This window comes from Schistocerca serialis, chromosome 3, assembly GCF_023864345.2.
Source record: "Schistocerca serialis cubense isolate TAMUIC-IGC-003099 chromosome 3, iqSchSeri2.2, whole genome shotgun sequence".
NCBI classification, from domain to species: domain Eukaryota; kingdom Metazoa; phylum Arthropoda; class Insecta; order Orthoptera; family Acrididae; genus Schistocerca; species Schistocerca serialis.
In genome coordinates, this window is record NC_064640.1 from 190,254,694 (window position 1) to 190,275,166 (window position 20,473).

At 44.3% G+C, this 20,473-nt stretch overlaps 1 protein-coding gene across 2 annotated transcripts in view; it reads right to left on the bottom strand.

Moving 5' to 3' along the window:
- The window catches only part of LOC126469895 (uncharacterized), a 485,688-nt gene that overhangs the window by 313,606 nt on the left and 151,609 nt on the right, over positions 1–20,473 (bottom strand). For both annotated transcript variants that reach the window (XM_050097238.1, XM_050097237.1), the window contains exons 3-4: positions 8,044–8,202; positions 1,878–1,988 (exon numbers count right to left, since the gene is read on the bottom strand). In XM_050097238.1, coding sequence (XP_049953195.1) covers positions 1,878–1,988; positions 8,044–8,202 — 270 coding nt within the window. The remainder of the gene's footprint in view (positions 1–1,877; positions 1,989–8,043; positions 8,203–20,473) is intronic.

Genomic DNA, 20,473 nt, shown 5'->3' on the forward strand with positions numbered 1-20,473 from the left:
GGAGTTCGTTCTTTCCGCGCGCTATACGAGATTGGAATAATAGAGAATTGTGAAGGAGTTTCGATGAACCCTCTGCCAGACACTTAAATGTGATTTGCAGAGTATCCATGTAGATGCAGATGTAGATTAGACGCATTCTTTCAGCAAGACAATGCACGATTACATGTTGCTGCACGAATATGTGCCTTCTTGGTGTCACAGTATGTCAGCCTTTTGCCCTGGCCCGTCAGATCACCAGACTTGCCGCCAATCGAAAATGTGTGGAATACGGTGAAACGACGGGTGCAGCGCTGTGACCCAATGCCAACCGCCACAGATGAACTTTGGAACCAGTTGAGTGCAGCATGGATGGCTATACCACAGGACGCCATTCGCGTCTTATATGCGTCGATGCCATCGCGCATGGAACAAGTTATCAGGAGCCATGGCGGACCCTGTGCCTACTAGGCAACAGGACACATGTTGAACCGAAAATGGTTCAAATGGCTCTGAGCACTATGGGACTTAACATCGGAGGTCATCAGTCCCCTAGAACTTAGAACTACTTAAACCTAACTAAACTAGGAACACATCCATGCCTAAGGCAGGATTCGAACCTGCGACCGTAGCGGTCGTGCGGTTCCCGACTGAAGTGCCTGGTACCGCTCGGTCACTGCGGCCGGCTGTTGAACCGAGGTGACTGAAATGCTTATCATTTTTGAAGAACATTGTTACGTATATATCCTGTGAATATGTACGTCCTATCACTAGTCGTTCAAGGTGTTCTGTTTTTTTCTGTCTGTGAATGTACTTATCCGTATGGAACAAGCTAGTCTTGTGCATGAGGAGCATCACAAACAACCGGTGACTGTACGGATGGCACGAAATTCTTAAAACATAGTTAACATTTCCTTAAACTTTTCGTTCATTTGGCTCTTAGTGGTGAATTCTTTGTCGATTTTGAACACATTAGACTTGAACATTTCGCTGTTGGCAGCTTGGGACACATTAGACACAATTGCTTGCCTATTGGCAACTCATGAAATCAAACACGCGATTAGCAACTACTCCGACAGTACAAAGGCTGAATGGCATTTTTAATGTTGGCGTCACTCTGTGTTTTCGGTAATACGCAGTTGTCTTCTCCGAGACTCTACTGCTACGATGAGCGTAGTACAATTTATCAATCTTCATGTTCATTGTAGTAAGTGTGCGTTAAGATTGATAAATGGTTTGAAATATATAGAACAAAAAATTAAAGGGAATTACGTTTATATGTTTTAATAGCACTACATGTGTCAGGCACACACGAAGTTAAATCTTGTAAGACGACGTAGCAGTAGTGTCGCTGAGCTTTCAAAATGCATCCATAGCGGGCACATGTTCTAGACCTAACAGCTGTGACTGCACTTTCGTTTGACAGAACACTAAAAATACCAGGCGAGGAGGAACAGTAGAGATAGAGTAGACAGGAAATCACTAGAAACATATGAAGGGCTTATTTCAATAGTGGCACAAGTCCATTTTTGTTCATTCTGAGATACAGAGTCCTAAAGTTAAATGAGCGCTGAAAAATCTGCACTTGAGATACCAGAAATATTCAAGTAAATATACCTGAATATTTCTGGTATCTTAACTGCAGATTTTTCAGTGCTCATTTAATTTTAGGACTCTGTATCTCAGAATGAACAAAAATGGACTTGTACCACTATTGAAATAAGCCCTTCATATAATGTCTTTCACAGCGTTCTGGTACCTGGTTTTTGTACCTTCACTTCTGAATAAACATTCTAATTTTAGCTGACAGATTGTAACAAACTTAATGAAATAGAAAAAAGTTAGATTCTTATGCGCTATACGCTAAGAGAAAATCGTTGAGCGTTGAATACGCGTCTTACCTCCACGCAGACATATTTTCTCGAAGAAATTGCTCCCTATTTTGTCGTGAAGACTGTTTCGATGTCCAGCTGAGTCAGTGTTGTAGGACAGACACCGAGAAGTTTCGTAATCTGTGAATACCAAATAATTAATTATCAATTATTCGAAATAGAGAACATACTTCGTGGATTATATGAATTTTATACATATAATTATATTTCGTAGATTTGATAGTAAATTGAGCAACAAGGAAATGCATACTCAGTATATTTGTAATGAAACTTTACACATCATTCGCCGAGCGTATAAACACTCTTAGACGTGTGTACCTATTGATGAGAGATGATTCAGTGCTAGGAGATTTCACTTGAATCTTTAATTATGAATGAGGCTATGAGAAATTCCTTAAATATCTGTGTTGCATTGTGTAGTAGTTCAACATGGCTACAAAACATTTTTCGTTCACTGATTTTCAGAAATTACGTATTTACAGACCACAGGCCATTGACAGCCCTGTTTGGTTCCTCCTAGCCTGTCCCAGCTTGCATGTTTGATGCATGGCTGAATATAAGAACGACGAGCCCATGGCAGGACTGGGGCTTTACTATGAACAATGCATATTACAGCTTGGTTTAATGGCTGGCATACATCCTACAAATAATTTTTGAGGTGAATTTGACATGTGTAGTACCTAACCTTGCGCCTCAGAAATCCTGTCAATGGGATGAGCATGCATCAACCCTCTAATTTTTAAATTTCCCATCCAGAACGTTTGTATGGGTTAAAGATCATTTTTAATTTCCCCCAATATTTCAGTATGGGTTAAAGCAAGGTATAATGCTTACATTACCAATTTCCCATGCTATTTTAACGTAGGTCACATTGGGCTCTGACTGTAGCACTATCACAAACTGTATAATAGTAGCGGAAATCGGTGCTTTTATTCATTACTTTTCATTAGGCTGCCGAATTATTTCTATATGTGTAGTGTCTCACGCGGATGGTGTTGTGTTGGACACGTGCATCTGCTGTGAGGTAGTACCAGTAGCAGCAGCAGTGGACAGGAGGGTCTTACCAGCTGCCCTCGTATGGCTCAGCCCTACATGTGGCCCCAGTTGTGTTGTTAAAGAGCTTACGATTTTTGAATTTTAATGACATGAAGCTGTATGACACATGCGTAATTTCTCACCAGATTTAAACTTTGGTTGACAACTGTTTAAATGGTGACAACGGAAGGGAGCACACTGGAACTCTATAAGTGATTTAAACTTTGGTTGACGACTGTTTAAATTGTGACTACGGAAGGGAGCACCCTGGAACTCTATAAGTGATTTAAACTTTGGTTGACAACTGTTTAAATGGTGACTACGTAAGGGAGCACCCTGGAACTCTTTAAGTGAACTGAGTGCTACAAATAGCTACACATGTCAGAGTGAATAATACCTTGGGGAAAACAAGTTAACTAGATCAGCGAACTTGTTACTTCCATTTGTCCATTTATCTTAGATTCTGGCGTCACAGTGACTGTGCCAGTATGCCAGAGGATTCTATACTTAGCGCAAGTGAGCTACTTGCACCACCGTGACAAGGCACCATCTTAGATTTTTGAATTTCCCACCAATTTATGCTCAGGACATCACCCCTGCTTCCACAGTGACACCATAGGACTGAACAGAAGGCCTTGGCTGTTTTGAATTTCCTGCCGATGTTTGAATTTCCCGCCATTTTGTGCATAGTGGAATTGGCTTATGTCAAAGGGGTGGAAGGGGAGACGTGACGACATGCAATAACTCATTAATGACGTAATGGATGACGTCTTAAGTGGGAGGTGGCATCCTTTTTTTTCCAAACCAGCATTGTCTACCTTCTTTCGTGCTGCTATCTCCATGAAGGAAGAGCCTCTGCTTACAATGCCGTCCCCATTCTTTACTGAGTCAGCGTCGCTGCAGTAACCAACGTCGCAATATGTAGGTAAACTCTCTGTGCGTAGCTCAACTTTGCCACAGTTATTTTTCCTTTGATTTCCACAGAATTCTGATTGTTCTTCTGAGCATAGCTAGTGGAGTGAAAGTCGCATGAAACGTGGTTAAGTGTTTGTGTATTCGTTGATGTCATTACCATTTACTTCATTAGTTGAATTTTTGCGAATTTAATTACATTGATGAGCAAAATTTTATTTTCCCAAAAAATATTGTAGATGATGATTATAATACTGGAACTAAAAACGTTCTCTACTTATATGTAATAGAGGTAACATTAGTTGAATAAGGAATTAGGTCAGAAACATGGGTACACATTTTTAAACATGTTGTAAGAGCTTTTTAAGTGTCTAATATGAAATATAGCAGAATTTGAGTGTGAATTTAATAGCTGTCATATTGACCATATCTTCGAGCATTATATGACATGATAATTTGTTAGAATGCTTTATGGTATAACGAATTTTTTTCTTTATTGTTATTTCATCCCCCACACCCCATATGGGCGAGGGATGGGCTGTCAGCAGTACAATATCCGTTCTCCAGCCAAGAGTATTCATAAAGAGATTACAAAGATGATATAAAAATAGAAATGTGAGTACTGTTGTAAGAGCTTTTTAAGTGTCTAATATGAAATATAGCAGAATTTGAGTGTGAATTTAATAGCTGTCATATTGACCATATCTTCGAGCATTATATGACATGATAATTTGTTAGAATGCTTTATGGTATAACGTATTTTTTTCTTTATTGTTATTTCATCCCCCACACCCCATATGGGCGAGGGGTGGGCTGTCAGCAGTACAATATCCGTTCTCCAGCCAAGAGTATTCATAAAGAGATTACAAAGATGATATAAAAATAGAAATGTGAGTACTGTTTACGTTTTAAGTTCAAAAGATTAATGATGGACAGGGAGGACGAAAAATAGAATTATACAATTTAAAAACACATTAGGATGAGGTAGCACTGCACTTTCACTTAACATCTGAAGGAGCTTCACTGGTTGAAAAAGTGTTCTGCGAGGAGAGAATATGTTCCATAGAGGTTGGGGGTGGATGGGTAAAGAGATAGGAGTCTGTTACAGGGGGAAACTATGGAGACGATAGGTAGAAGGTGAAGCAGACAGTGGGAATACAGGCATTGGGAAGAACAGAGGGTGAGGGGGAGTGATGGTGTGTAGGAAGGGAGTGAAACAAGAAGAAAGGGATAAGGGTTGGTATAGAGGCAAAAGGAGAGAGGAGCTCTGATATGGAGTGGGGAAGGTGAGGAATGGTTGAAGTTAATAGGAGGGATAAATACCAGGGCAGAGATAGTTGTCTGGGAGATGGAGTTAACTAAAGTTGCACTGAGATAGGATATGGAGTGTGTCAAGTTTTAAAGATGGAGGGATGTGTTTGTGAAGGTGTGGCAGGACACCAGAGTTGCTGATTAAACACGAGACAATGGGGTTATCGGAATCTAGTGTATTGACAGTGTAGGAGATGCAGAGGTGTTTGATGTGGGTGACGATGGGTGGAAATTTGATAAAATGGTAGAGGATCCATGTGGGTGAAGGTAAAAGGATGCAGAAAATGAGATTGAGTGCATGGGTTTCAAAGATCTGGAGGGACTTATAGAACTTTGGTGGGGGAGATATCCATGTAACATTGGCATAACAAGGGATGGGTCAGATCAGGATTCTGTAGGTGTGGAGAATAGTGGAGATGTGTAGTCCCCAAGTTCGGCTTCTTAGTAGTTTTAGTGTATTGCCAGCTTTCTGTTGGATGGTTAGTAGGTGAGGTTTACATGTTAGTTGCTAGTACAGAGTTACTCCAAGATATTTTAATGTGTTAGTTAACAGGATACCACGGTTGTAAATGGTAAAGTAGAAGTCATGGAGGTGTAGAGTGTGGTGGGTGGTTCATCCTATAATTACTGTCTGGGTTTTGGAAGGGTTGATCTTGAGGAGCCATTGCTTACACCAAAAGGTAAACTGATTGAGATGGGACTAAAAGGATCGTTGCCATTTCTGGAGTGTAAGGCAGAGGGCGAGGAAAGCGATGTCATCACTATAACGAAGGAGGTGGACTGGTGGAGGTGATTTTGGCATACCAGCACTGTAGAGGAGATAAAGTAGAGGTGAGCGGACGGAACCTTGGGGCACTTCTGCATTGGGAGAGAGGGTGTGGGAATTGGTATTCTTAATAGTGACAAGGGATGGGTGATTAGATAGGAAGAATGCAATAAGGCAGACGTAGTTAATTGCAAGTGCGTATTTACCGAGTCTGAAAAGGAGACTAGAATGCCATATACAGTTGTAGGCTTTTTATAGGTCGAGGGACACAAAAATAACTGAATTACAGGAGTTGAGTTGGTGGGATAGTAGATGTGAATGTGCGTGAGCAGGTTATCAGAGGAGAAATTGGGACTGAATTGAAAGAAGGTGGTGTTGGTTCAGGTGTTGATGGATGTGTTGGGAGAGGATGGATGTGTTCAGAGATGATGGGTGTGTTGGAGAGGATGGATTCTAAGACCTTGCTGAACACTGAGGTGAGGCAGATGTGGCGATAGGAGGAGACATGAGTAGGGGGTTCGTGCGGTTTGAGGGAAAGTAGGATTCTGGAAATTTTCCAAAGCTTAATATAGTACAAGGGTTGCCCAGAAAGCAATGCACCGCATTTTTTCTTCAACAATTCTTTATTGAAAATAATGAGAATTACAGACACGAAAGAATTGTGTTTTATCTACACACCCTATTCTATGGTCTTCCTCCAGTGCAAAACTAGGGCGTGTACGTCCTGTCGGTACCAAGCCTTGTCCTAGTGGCAGAGCCAGTTCTTCACTGTATGAATCACCTCCTCATCGTCCTCAAAATGTCTTCCACGAATGGCACCCTTTAACGGCTCAAACAAGTGGAAGTCCGAGGTGGTTAGGTGAGGGGTGTAGGGTGGATGGGGTAACACTGTCCAACCCTGTTTTGCGATGTGTTCAGCGGTCCTCAGACTTGTGTGGGGCCGAGCTTTATCGTGTTGCAGCAAAACATCTCCTGGGTTGCTGTGGCGTCGAAGTCGCCAGAAATGCGTCTTGAGTTTTGTTAGTGTGTTAACATATGCTTCTGAATTAATGGTACCGCCTCTTGGCATCACATCAATGAGAATCACACCTTCACAGTCCCAGAACACGGTGATCATGACCTTACTGGCGGAACCAGTTGCTTTGAATTTTTTCTCTTGTGAGGAGTGGGAATGGCGCCATTCCATCGGCTGTTGTTTTGTTTCGGGCTCAAAGTGGTGAACCCAGGCTTCATCAACTGTCACAATATGGGACAAGGAGGCCTCCCCCTCAGGTTCAAAACGTTGCTGCAAATCAAGACAAATATTTTTTTCTGTGCGATTTGTGATCCACCGTTAGACACCGCAGGACCCATCTTGCACACACTTTTTAATATCCCAGAGTGCGGATAATTGCATTCACACTTCCTTTGCTGATTGACAGATGCAGCACCATCTGCCGAGTCGTAATGCGTCTGTCCTCGCGGATGATAACATCAGCTCACTGCAACATGTCAGGTGTGACCGCTGCAAATCGTGGAGCTCGGCCGAACCGCCTACTGATGACCTCAGCCCCTGTGCCAAGCGACTAACTGTACTTCTGTCGCCGGCCTTTGTGACTGAGCGGTTCTAGGCGCTTCAGTCCGGAACCGTGCAGCTGCTCAGATGTTAGGTCCCATGGTGCTTAGAGCCATTTGAACCATTTTTTTTTTTTTTTTTTTAGTACTTCTGTCGACAGCAGATGCTCCATAGACTTTGCACAAGCGTTTGTGAATATTCCCCACAGTTTCTTTCTCTGCAGTGAGAAATTCAATGACGGCACGTTGCTTGTAACGTACATCACCTAGAGACGCCATTTTGAAATTGTCCTGCAGCTATGCTATCCGCCGGAAGTGACGGAAACTTGGCGCGTTCACTCAGGAGACTTCAAATAATACATACGTAACGTTTGGAATTCGTTGCATTGTTTTCGGCTGAGAAAAAAATACACTATACTACAATATTTCGTAAGCTAAGGTGATTCTGTTAATTGGTGCTTCGATTGAGTTTATGCTGTTGAGTTATTTCTATGTAGAGACGTTAATTTCTGTGGGATACAGAGAACAAAATTTACATACTGCAAAATGTGAAGTCGTGAATGAAGAAAAAGTCATTAACTGCGTGGCAGGACTCACCGACGGTGAAGGCGGCGCAGGTGGGAGTCTGCCGACAGATGGCAGTGCAGTCGCGCGTGATGCCCGTTCCGGGCTGCGTCAGGATGCCCTGTGAAGCGCCGTACGTGAACTTCACCCCCGTCGTCTTCTCGTACGTCTCCGTACCGCCGAAACACTGAGCTGAAAGTGGACAAAAAATCTACAATAGCGCAGGGACTGAAATACTGCTACAAATTGCTGCGCATACTTAACGTTAAGTCACGAGTACAGGTTGTCAGGTAAAATACTCGTACGATCTCCCACCAACATCAGTTATTCAGTACTTAATACCCTGGTAAGTACTAAGAGATATTGTGTAAAACACATCGAAATTGTACAATCAAACAATGAAATCATAGAACCATTTGGCGAGGTTTTGTATACACACTGCTCTGCAAAACTTAATGACAAGATAGATAAAGTACCATAATACAGGGTGATTCAAAAAGAATACCACAACTTTAAAAATGTGTATTTAATGAAAGAAACATAATATAACCTTCTGTTATACATCATTACAAAGAGTATTTAAAAAGGTTTTTTTTTTCACTCAAAAACAAGTTCAGAGATGTTCAATATGGCCCCCTCCAGACATTCGAGCAATATCAACCCGATACTCCAACTCGTTCCACACTCTCTGGAGATGTTAGAGAATTGGTTGTTCCCTCAGCTCGAACAAGAAGCACAACAATTCATATTTCAGCAGGATGGAGCGCCACCACATTGGCACTTATCTGTCCGTAACTACCTGAACGTCAACTACCCGAGGCGATGGATCGGCCGCCAGGCAGCCCGTGACAGAGCACTTCATCACTGGCCTCCAAGAAGCCCTGATCTTACCCCCTGCGATTTTTTCTTATGGGGGTACGTTAAGGATATGGTGTTTCGGCCACCTCTCCCAGCCACCATTGATGATTTGAAACGAGAAATAACAGCAGCTATCCAAACTGTTACGCCTGATATGCTACAGAGAGTGTGGAACGAGTTGGAGTATCGGGTTGATATTGCTCGAGTGTCTGGAGGGGGCCATATTGAACATCTCTGAACTTGTTTTTGAGTGAAAAAAAAACCTTTTTAAATACTCTTTGTAATGATGTATAACAGAAGGTTATATATGTTTCTTTCCTTAAATACACATTTTTAAAGTTGTGGTATTCTTTTTGAATCACCCTGTATATTAACTACTGGGTGGAAATTAATGGAAGTACGGGAGCATGTTGCCAGGGACCTCCCAGTCGAGCATGCTCGCTGCTCCTTCTCGCTAATTTCCACTATATTTCTCCCTTGTGCAGTTAAGGTTGATGCCTCACTGTCTTAGCGTAGAGCTGCTGGCTGAAACTGGTTCCAGACTTCCATATCTGGGCACTTTGGGACTATTCATTTCAATACGATTTTATCACTGTCCGTTACAACAAATTACAGTTAAATGAAATAAAGAAATAGGCATGCCTCTCCATACGGGGACTTTGCCACGACTGAGTGGCCTGCGTGCTTCTGCGATACAGAAGACGAGCAACAACCATTTCACACTGAAGAGCCAAAGAAACTGGTACACCTGCCTAATATCGTGTTGGGGCCCCGCGAACACGCAGAAGTGTCGTAACACGACGTGGCATGGACTCAAATAATGTCTGAAGTAGTGCTAGAGGGAGCCGAAACCATGAATCCTGCAAGGCTGTCCATAAATTCGTAAGAGTCCGAGAGGGTGGAGATCTCTTCTGAACAGCACGTTGCACGGAATCTCAGATTTGCTCATTAAAGTTCTTGTCAGGGGAGTTTTGTGGCCAGTGGAAGTTTTGAAACTCAGAAGAGTGTTCCTGCAGGCACTCTGCAGCAATTCTAGACGTGTGGAGTGTCACATTGTCCTGCTGGAATAGCCCAAGTCTGTCAAAATGCACAATGGACATGAATGAATGTAGGTGATCAGACACGATGCTTACGTATCTATTCGTAGGGCTCCCATATCACTCCAACTGCATATGCCTCCACCAGCTGGAACAGTCCTCTGCTGACATGCAGGGTCCATGGATTCATGAGGCTGTCTCCATACCTGTACACGTTCATCCGTTCGATACAATTCGAAGCGAGACTCGTCCCACCAGGCAACATGTTTCCAGTCATCAACAGTCGGTGTCGGTGTTGACGGGCCTAGGCAAGGCGTACAGCTTTGTGTCGTGCAGTCATCAAGGGTACACGAGTGGGCCTTCGGCTCCAAAAGCCCATAACGATGATGTTTCGTTGAATGGTTCGCACGCTTGTTGATGACTCAGCATTGAAATCCGCAGCAATTTTCGGAAGCGTTGCACTTCTGTCACGCTGGACGATTATCTTCAGTCGTCGTTCGTGCTGTTCTTGCAGGATCTTTTTCCGGCCGCAGCGATGTCGGAGATTCGATGTTTTACAGGATTCCTGACATTCACGGTACACTCGTGAAATGGTCGTACGGGAAAATCCCCACTTCGTCGCTTCGCCGGCCGGTGTGGAAGAGCGGCTCTAGGCCTTCAGTCTGGAACCGCGCGACCACTACGGTCGTAGGTTCGAATCCTGCCTCGGGCAGGAATGTGTGTGATGTCCTTAGGTTAGTTAGGTTTAAGTAGTTCTAAGTTCTAGGGGACTGATGACCTCAGATGTTAAGTCCCATAGTGCTCAGAGCCATTTGAACCATTTCATCGCTTCCTCGGAGATGCTGTGTCCTATCGCTAGTGCGCCGTCTATAACACCACGTTCAAACTCACTTAAATCTTGATAACCTGTTATTGTAGCAGCAGTAACCGATCTAACAACTGCGCCAGACACTTGTTGCCTTATGTAGACGTTGCCGACTGCATCGCTGTATTCTGCCTTTTTACATATCTCTGTACTTGAATACGCATGCCTATACCTCTTTCTCTGGTGCTTCAGTGTAGTAGCTGCAGGGGTAACAGCCAAGATGACGAATTCATCAGGCCTTGTAACATTAGCCAATATGGGCTCGCTATGTTCGTACTGCGAACTGCCCAAAGTAAGGGGAAACTACAGCCTTTATACACTTCTTCTTCTTTTCCTTATTCCTTGTCTTTTCCAGTTTCTCTACGGGGTCAGTATTTTTATATGGGTTTTATAGGTCCTAGACGCTACAGTCTGGAACTGCGCGACTGCTACGGTCGCAAGTTCGAATCCTGTCTCGGGCAGGGATGTGTGTGATATCCTTAGGTTAGTTAGGTTAAAGTAGTTCTAAGTTCTAGGGGACTGATGAGTTCAGACGTCAAGTCCCAAAGTGCTCAGAGCCATTTGAACCATTTTTATAGGTTTTGGCAACGTTAGTGACAGTTGGTGGTCAGATGCCCTACCTGACGACACCACTCCTCCTGGGACGCAATTTTTGTACACCGTCTGTCTACGTCTCGTGTTCAGGTGTGAGAGCGTATTCTAAATGTTCGTGTAGCGCAGGGCTTCACAACATACGTGCTCGCGGAGGAAGCTGTGAGCAGCAAGGCGCGAGCACGGAGCAGCGCGAGCACGCTACCCCCACTACCGGACCAGAGCGGAGAGTGGGGAGAGTCACATGGGGCACACAACAGCTGCCGCCAGTCAATGTAAATCCGCGGCCACCTGCAGGGATATCACTCACGAATTATTACTGCGACAAATGAAACAAATAAAGGAGAATGTACACATGCCACATAATTTTATTAGCTTAGTGTATGCCTCTACATTCGCATTAATTTGTGAACTGTTACACAATAAAAGGTGTCACTGAAGTGTGGGATTCTCGGTTATCTTGTACTTTTTGCCCTTTACAATTGCGTCTATGTTCGGAGTAATTGTTCTTGTGCATTTTAGGCGCAGCGTGCAATTTAAATTTCGATCAGACAATGCGTTTCTCAGGGGCGTCTCGTTACATTTCATTGCAGAGAACAGTTGTTCACAAACATGCGTGGAACCGAACATTGATATTATTGTAGCCGCCAGTTTGTGCAATCGAGGAAATCTATCCTGAGGGAAGTGTCTGTAGAATTCCAAAATGTTTTTCTTGTTCTGAAATTTGTCTGTCACACTGCAGGTCAATAATTTCTTGCTGCAGCTCAGGACGAATCTCTTAAATATTCGCTGAATACGGAGAGAACAGATCAAAATCACTGTCTAGTGCTGTCAGATCTTGAAAGCGCTGATCAACTAAACTATGTGAATAACGTTCACAGTCTTTGTGAACATCTTGCACGGATGATAATTTAGGAAAATGAGCTAGGTTTCCTGTTTCCAGCTGACTCACCCAAAGTGTCAATTTCATTTTAAAAGCTCGTGTTCGATCTATGAAATGAGTAATTAGCAGATCTTTACCTTGTAGTAAAATGTTCAAAGCATTCAGATGGCTAGTTAAATCTGCTAAGAACGCGAGATCACATTCAAACGTGCGCGCGCATTTCCCCTCCCTCCCCTCCCTCCCTACTCCGCGACCTTGCACCTGCTCGCGAGCACGTGCCTGAGCAGACGCGAGTACTCGCGCTCAAAACCGGCCAGTTGTTAAGCCCTGGTGTAGCGTGTATCCTAGGCGGGATGTTAAGTACCAGTCTAAAACGTATCTGTGTAGATGTTGGAAAGTGCCTAAAAAGCAGACTGGCTGGCTCACCAGCCCTTGTCGTTAAAACGCGAGGCGAATTCGATCAGGGACAAGTTCGCCTTCCCTAATCCCACAAGCGGCGTGTTAACGTGTTCGGATATGTGAGGATGGTATGACGACGGGTGGGGTGGTGAGCAGTCAAAGCCGTTGCATACTGAGATGACTAAAGTTACGGGATACCTCTTTTTGCCCGGCGTAGAGCAGCAACTAGACGTGGCATGGATTCACAAGTCGTTGGAAATTCCCTGCAGAAATGCTGAGCCCTACTGCCTCTACAGCCGTCCGTAATTGCGAAAGTGTTGGCGGTACAGGATTTTGTGCACAAACTGACCACTCGATTATGACCCATAAATCTCTCTTTACAAGCATTTATCCCGACTTGTGGGGTCTGCTGGTTAATCGGACGTGGAATGTTAATGTTAAGAGGTGGCCAGATGCCCTTCCTGTCGCCACCCCGTACCCCCCAGGAAGGAATTTGTGTACCCCAATTGCGTCCACTGTAATCCAAGGAATAGTGCGAATGTGTTCAGACGTCTGCGAGCCGTGTAACTGAGGTGGAACGTGGGGACCAGCCCGGTATTCACCTAGCAGGATGTGGAAAACCGCCTAAAAGCCACATCCAGGCTGTCCGGCTGGCGTTAATCCGCCGGGTGGATGCGATCTGGGGCCAGCGCACCTACCCGAGTCCAGGAAGCAGCGCGTTAGCGCTCTCGGCTACCCTGGCAGGTCACATGATTATGTCCCATAAATGTTCCATGGATTTTATGTCTAGCGATCTGAGTGGCCAAATCATTCGCTCGAATTCACCAGAATGTTCTTCAAACCACTATCGAACCACCGTGGCCTGATGACATGGCGCATCGTCATCCATAAAATTTCCGTCGTTGTTTGGGAACATGAAGTCCATGGATGGCTGCAAATGGTCTCCAAGTAGCCGAATATAACCAGTTACAGTCAGAGATCTGTTCAGTTCGATCATAGGACCCAGTCCATTCCATGTAAACACAGCCCCCACCATTATGAAGCCACCATCAGCTTGCACAGTGCCTTGTAGACAACTTGGGTCCGTGGTGTCGTGGGGTCTGCGTCACACTCGAACTTTATCATCAGTTCTTACCAGCTGAAGTCGGAACTCAGGTCAAGGATTTACAGAAGTCTAGGATCCAACCGATATGGTGACGAGACCAAGAGAGTCGCTGCAGGCGATATCGTGCTGTTAGCAAAGGCACTTGCATCGGTTGTCTACTGCCATAGCCCATTAACGACAAATTTCGCCGCACTGTCCTAACGGATACGTTCGTGGTACGTCCCACATTGATTTCTGCGGTTATTTCACGCAGTGTTGTTTGTCTGTGGGTACTGAGAACTCTACGCAAAAGCCGCTGCTCTCGGTTATTAAGTGAAGGCCTTTGGCCACTGCGTTGTCTGTGGTGACAGCTGATGCCTGAAAATTGGTATTCTCGGCATACTCTTGACACTGTGCATCTCTGGATATGGAATTCCTTAACGATTTCCGAAATGGAGTGTCCCATGCGTCTAGCTCCAATTACCATTCTGCGTTCAAAGTCTTAATTCCCGTCGTGCGGCCATAATCACGTTGGAAACCTTTTCACATGAATCAGCTGAGCACAAACGACAGTTCCGCCAATGCACTGCTCTGTTATACCTTGTGTATGGGATATTACAGCCATCTTTATCTGTGCTTATCGCTACCCCATGACTTTGTCACCCCAGTGCACAGCCTTCACACAGGTGGTTGGACACAAAAGTGGTTAATGGTTTGAAGAAAGATCCCCGGTAAAGCAAGAATGAATACCAACACTTTAGTCAAAACGTTTGAAGGGTTGAAACAGCTGACTGTGAATATTAAATCTGCTCAATGGAGCTCTGATACAACGGCTAATTGCTATAGAGGCTTAATGAGCGGGAACACTACGTCGATAGTGTGAGGAAAAGTTTGAAATTTGCATCGGCCAGGGACAATATCCTGATAGCCGACGTGGTTAATGCAACGGCTCATCAGAATTGGTAAATCTGGGTTCGAGTCCCGGTCCGGCACATGTTTTCAACTTTCCCGATCGATTTATTTCAGTGACCATTAGCAAAATGGTTCAAATGGCTCTGAGCACTATGGGACTTATCATCTTAGGTCATCAGTCCCCTAGAACTTAGAACTACTTAAACCTAACTAACCTAAGGACATCACACACATCAATGCCCGAGGCAGGATTCGAACCTGCGACCGTAGCAGTCTCACGGTTCCGGACTGCAGCACCTAGAACCGCACGACCAACGCGGCCGGTTGACCACTAGCAGCCGTTGTTTTTCTTTCGATTCATATTCATATAAGGGTGCAGAATTAAATAGCTGTCCACAAGAACAGCCGGCCGCGGTGGCCGTGCGGTTCTGGCGCTGCAGTCCGGAACCGCGGGACTGCTACGGTCGCAGGTTCGAATCCTGCCTCGGGCATGCGTGTATGTGATGTCCTTAGGTTAGTTAGGTTTAAGTAGTTCTAAGTTCTAGGGGACTTATGACCTAAGATGTTGAGTCCCATAGTGCTCAGAGCCATTTGAACCATTTGCAATCCACAAGAACAGACGCCATTTTCACTGTCGTCATTTCCTTAGACAGCTGATGACTGTTCGTATTCGCAACTGTGGATAGATTTCAGGTATTTCATAAGAGCTGTAGTCGCCAGAGTGCCTGCTTCTTCGGACATGCATGCAGGTCTGAAGGAACCTTACATCGTTCTTAACAAAACAGGCACTGCAGGATCACAGATAAATATATGTTCGTTTACAGGAGATTATTCCACTTTACGATTTGTTAGGCTGAAGGTTAATACTGTAGTTTCATAACTAATCCAGACATGGCGCTGGGTCACGTTTACGCATTATTTTGCATTGCAATCATAACTGATACCCCCGCCAAGGCAGCAACAACAGCTGGAAATGCAATCTAAAAAAAAAATGAAGTCACAGGAGAATAGAAGACTGAATTTGCTTTAAAAAATCTATTTGAGCCTAATGACTCTCAAGGGAAAGAATTAATTCTATGAGAGCAACGAACGATCCGGGCAAGAAATTGCTAAAAACAAGAAGTGTGGGGAGGCCTACGTCTGATGCCAACATGAGTATTCTGCCTAAAAGCAGTTTTTCACACGGTAACTCTCCATTCTCTGCTGCTTTCGGCCATCCTCTTCAGGTCGTCTATCATCTCATACCTCCTACTCCCTCTCAGTCTTCTCTAACAAACCAGTCCTTCCAGAGCGTGTGCTAGCAGGCACTCTGGTCTCATCTAGTTCTTCCTCCTTTCTCTTATAACTCGCAGCAGTCTGATGAAGATGATGAAAACTGCCTTTGTAATTACTGTTTGAAACAATGTAACACATCAAAAAGAAATCAAGAATGGATCTAATGCCTTCATAAATTGCAACTCGGAAAATGATGATGAATAGGCCTTTAATTAACATTCGAACTCCTATGTAGGCCGTATTATCTTAACAGATGGGTGTTCGCAAAAAAAATCATTTACTACCAGTAAGACATTTGTATTTGATCATATTAACTGGTGTAAGTGCTATGTCCTTGGTTGTCGCCTCCACTGCGGCCGCCGTCTACGCCTCGAGATGACTTCGTCATCTCCCTCCGAAGGGAAGAGGAGTCAGCTGAAGAGCCCCAATGTGGGATGGTGCACACACAAAGAAGACAGTTCCCAGGTAGCCTTGAACTACAGAATTTATTTCTCTAGGGGAGCAACAAAAATACACGAACAACAGAACCTGAATCTCTACAAAGATCACAAGAGATCGTCCTGATCTGATGAGAATAACTGTCACTCTTTGAATACAGTTCTGTGAAGATGCAAGAGAACGCACACAGACTGTCACGATCGATTACTCTCCAAGGAAGTAATCCGTTGTGGTCACGATCGGTGGTGCACTGCCGTTGTCTTTGTGCGGTACTGCAGTATCGGTGACTCGCCGTTTTCTCGGCGGTAGACTAGGCGCCACACTCTGCTGGAGGATTGCGGGCGGCAGTCCTATATAGGCCACGCAGCGTGGGGATACCAGGAAATGGTCTGCCCCACGTGGCTACGCGGATGGGAAATAGTGCCGTTTCTGCCCAGTGGACCGTAGTGCTCTCCATAGTGCAGCGAATGGTGCAGTGATGTCAAACACTATAAGATACAGGCGCCTGTCATGTTGGCAACCCGCAGGGCACTACAATGTGGCGGGTTTGTCGGAACATCAGGCACCAGAGGTGCATTCCTTTTACCTTTGCATGGGCATGGCGAATCCATCTTGAGGCGTAGATCGAGGCCGTGGTGGAAAGGACAGCGAAGGACATGGCAGTAAGTAAGCCTGTAACTTTGTTTACCACCAGCAAAATATTTTGAAAAGTTAAGTAGTGTAAACTACTCAGTACTGTGTTCTACGCTGAAGCGCCAAAGAAACTGGTATAGGCATGCGTATTCATATACAGAGATATGTAAACAGGCAGAATATGGCGCTGCGGTCGGCAACGCCTATATAAGACAACAAGTGTCTGGCGCAGTTGTTAGAGCGGTTATTGCTGCTACAATGACAAGTTATTATGATTTAAAAGAGTTTCAACGTGCTGTTATAGTCGACGCACGAGCGATGGGACACAGCATCTACGAGATAGAGATGAAGTGGAGATTTTCTCGTACGACCATTTCACGAGTGTACCGTGAATATCAGGAATCTGGTAAAACATCAAATCTCTGACATCACTGCGGCTGGAAAAAGATCCTGCAAGAACAGGACCAACGACGACTGAAGAGAATCGTTCTACGCAACAGAAGTGCAACGCTTCCGCAAGTTTCTGCAGCTTTCAATGCTGGGCCATCAACAAGTATCAGTGTGCAAACCATTCAAAGAAACGTAATCGATATAGGCCGAAGGCCCACTCGTGTACCCTTGATGACTGCACGACACAAAGCTTTACGTCTCGCCTGGGCTAGTCAACGCCGACATTGTACTGTTGATGACTAGAAACATGTTGCCTGGTTGGACGAGTCTCGTTTGAAGTTGTGTCGAGAGGATTAACGTGTGCGGGTATGGCGACAACCTCATGAATCCATGGACCCTACATGTCAGCAGGGCAATGTTCAACCTGGTGGAGGCTCCGTAATGGTGTGGGGTGTGTGCAGTTGGAGTGAGATGGAACCCCTGATACGTCTAGATACGACTCTGACAGGTGACACGTACGTAAGCATCCTGTCTGATCACCTGCATCCATTCATGTCCATTGTGCATTCCGACGTACTTGGGCAATTCCAGCAGGACAATGCGACACTCCACACGTCCAGAATTGCTACTTAGTTGCTCCAGGAACACTCTTCTGAGTTTAAACACTTCCGCTGGCCACCAAACTCCCCAGACGTGAACATTATTGAGCATATCTGGGATCCCTTGCAATTTGCTTTTCAGAAGAGGTCTCCGCCCCCTCGTACTCTTACGGATTTATGGACAGCCCTGCAGGATTCACGGTGTCAATTCCCTCCAGCACTACTTCAGACATTAGTCGAGTCCATGCCACGTCGTGTCGCCGCGCTTCTGCGTGCTCGCGGGGGCCCTACAAGGAATTAGGTAGGTGTACTAGCATCTGTGGTTCTTCAATGTGTGATATGCATAAACGTTCTCCCGTAGGTGTGTAAACCTGCCCCATACTCAGCGCATGTTGAGGCACTCGACTTGAGAGTATATAAATTTATTTTGCGCTCTTAAATGTAATCTTGAGTTAAAAGAATTACGTTGATAGCCATGTTATAAGACTAAGCAGAAAAATTAATAAACTTCGAAAAGAAATCCGCCTAAATGTGCCACGGTCTCCACTGCTGTTTGCTAAACTCTTCTTGGTTGCTGTCGGCAGGAGGTGCAGGGAGTGGAGCACGCTGGCAGCAGAGGGCAGAGGACTGGTGCGGAGGAAAAAAACAGAGCTGATACGACGCACGTACTGTGTGTCTCGCATCGAGCGTCAGTACGAGAGGAGAACTGACACACGGATATAGCAACAGCTTACTACATGTTTTGTAACAGTGAACTGTAGGTACGTTTGTTTTCCATATTGGTAATTTTGATACAAATTTCGGGTTCTTTCTAAAAATAGTAATTTTTTTCGTTTGACTCTGTATTTTAACAAACGTTCTCCAACGAGTAGTATGTAGATTTTGCAGTAGGCCAAGAACTCCGCCACCAAACATTTTGATGCAAGAAGCCTGACCGTGTAACACGAAATTCACTTCTTGTTGCAAAGGCTACTACTGTGCTGCGTATTGTATTATTGTAGGTACATCTGTAATATTAATGACGGGTGGACACAAAAGACTAGCGGCCGGCAGTCTTCTGAGTACTGCAGTCTTCTGCAACTTCACAACCACGGTGTCCATCCAACAGGAATTGTTGCAGAATCGATGTGAAATACCCGTTCTCCAAATATACCCAGTAGGTTTATGTTAGACTAATGTCGCCTTTACTCCAGCGATTCAGTTTCTTCATTCGTCGTCTTCCATCAGTCCCACTCGTAAGAAGTCTCAAACTCTGGAGCAGTAGTCTAGGATAAATCTTATGAGACTCGTGCAAGTGGTTTCTTTAACATATGTACTACTCACTCCCAGAATTCTCTCAACCAGTCTGAAGTTTCAATTCGTCTTCCTTGCTACCGACTGCACGTGTTTTTTCTATGCGATATCTCTTCGTAGTCTTACCTTATGTTGTTTAATCAACTGGGAGGCTTCAGAGGTTTACCACGACTGTTGAAATCTAATGAGATAGCACTTTTTGTCTTTCCTATAGGCTTTATCTAGCATTGATCAACATTAATGAGTGCTGTCATTCAATATATCAAGTGGAATGTCTTAGTCGTCTTACGTCACACTTTCCTGGAGATAACTCTAAGCGAACAGTATGAGAGCACTGCTGGTACAACACTTAGCAAATTACTGAGAACTATTAACGCAGTCGCAGAAGGGGATCAAAATTAATTCCACTGAGCGCATACAAAAGCAAAGCGTCTGAATTTCTTACTGAAATTCTAATAAAAGAGAGGTGTTTAGATCGCTTCTACTTGTCATAATTTTACGTCATGATTTAGAACCACCTGAGCTCACTCAGAGTTCGCTCATGCACATCATATGCACAGGCATGCACATCTGATAAGTTACGTTCAAACAACGAAATTGGGGCAAGAAGTAAAATGATTGTTGTGATGTTTTAAGTGTAACGGATGGCAAGGATAAGCTCGTTCTGATTTCTTCACATGAATACGTGGGAAGGTGAAGATGACGTCAAGAGCGCTGCGGTATTTTTTTGATTCATTTTCAATTGTCTTACTCAAAACCTCTCTTTCTTTGATTCAAGATCTACCTAAGAGTAAGATTCGTACTTGTACTTAGCGGTCTCATTTAGCGTGTATTATGAGGTGTGATAAATTATCTCGAAATTATTTAAACACTAGGTGACTTTCTTCATCAGTTATGAATCGTCACATTAGCATGAGGAAGATGATGGGATACAATTCCACAATATATGGACACAATAAAAATTACTTTTCTGTTATGATCCCTTAATGAACAATTCTTTATGAAATAGTAAGAATACAACAGCGAACATACTCCAGCACAGCCCAATGTTCTAGCATGAGGAAACAATATGGGAAATGGGAGTGGAGAACATTCAATTTATACGTGAAGTGGTACATTCAGGGTACCATCAACTTCAGTCCTATAGTATATCTGTTTGCTGAGACTCAGAGAGCGCGTGGGAGTGCTAGTGGATGCATCTAGTCG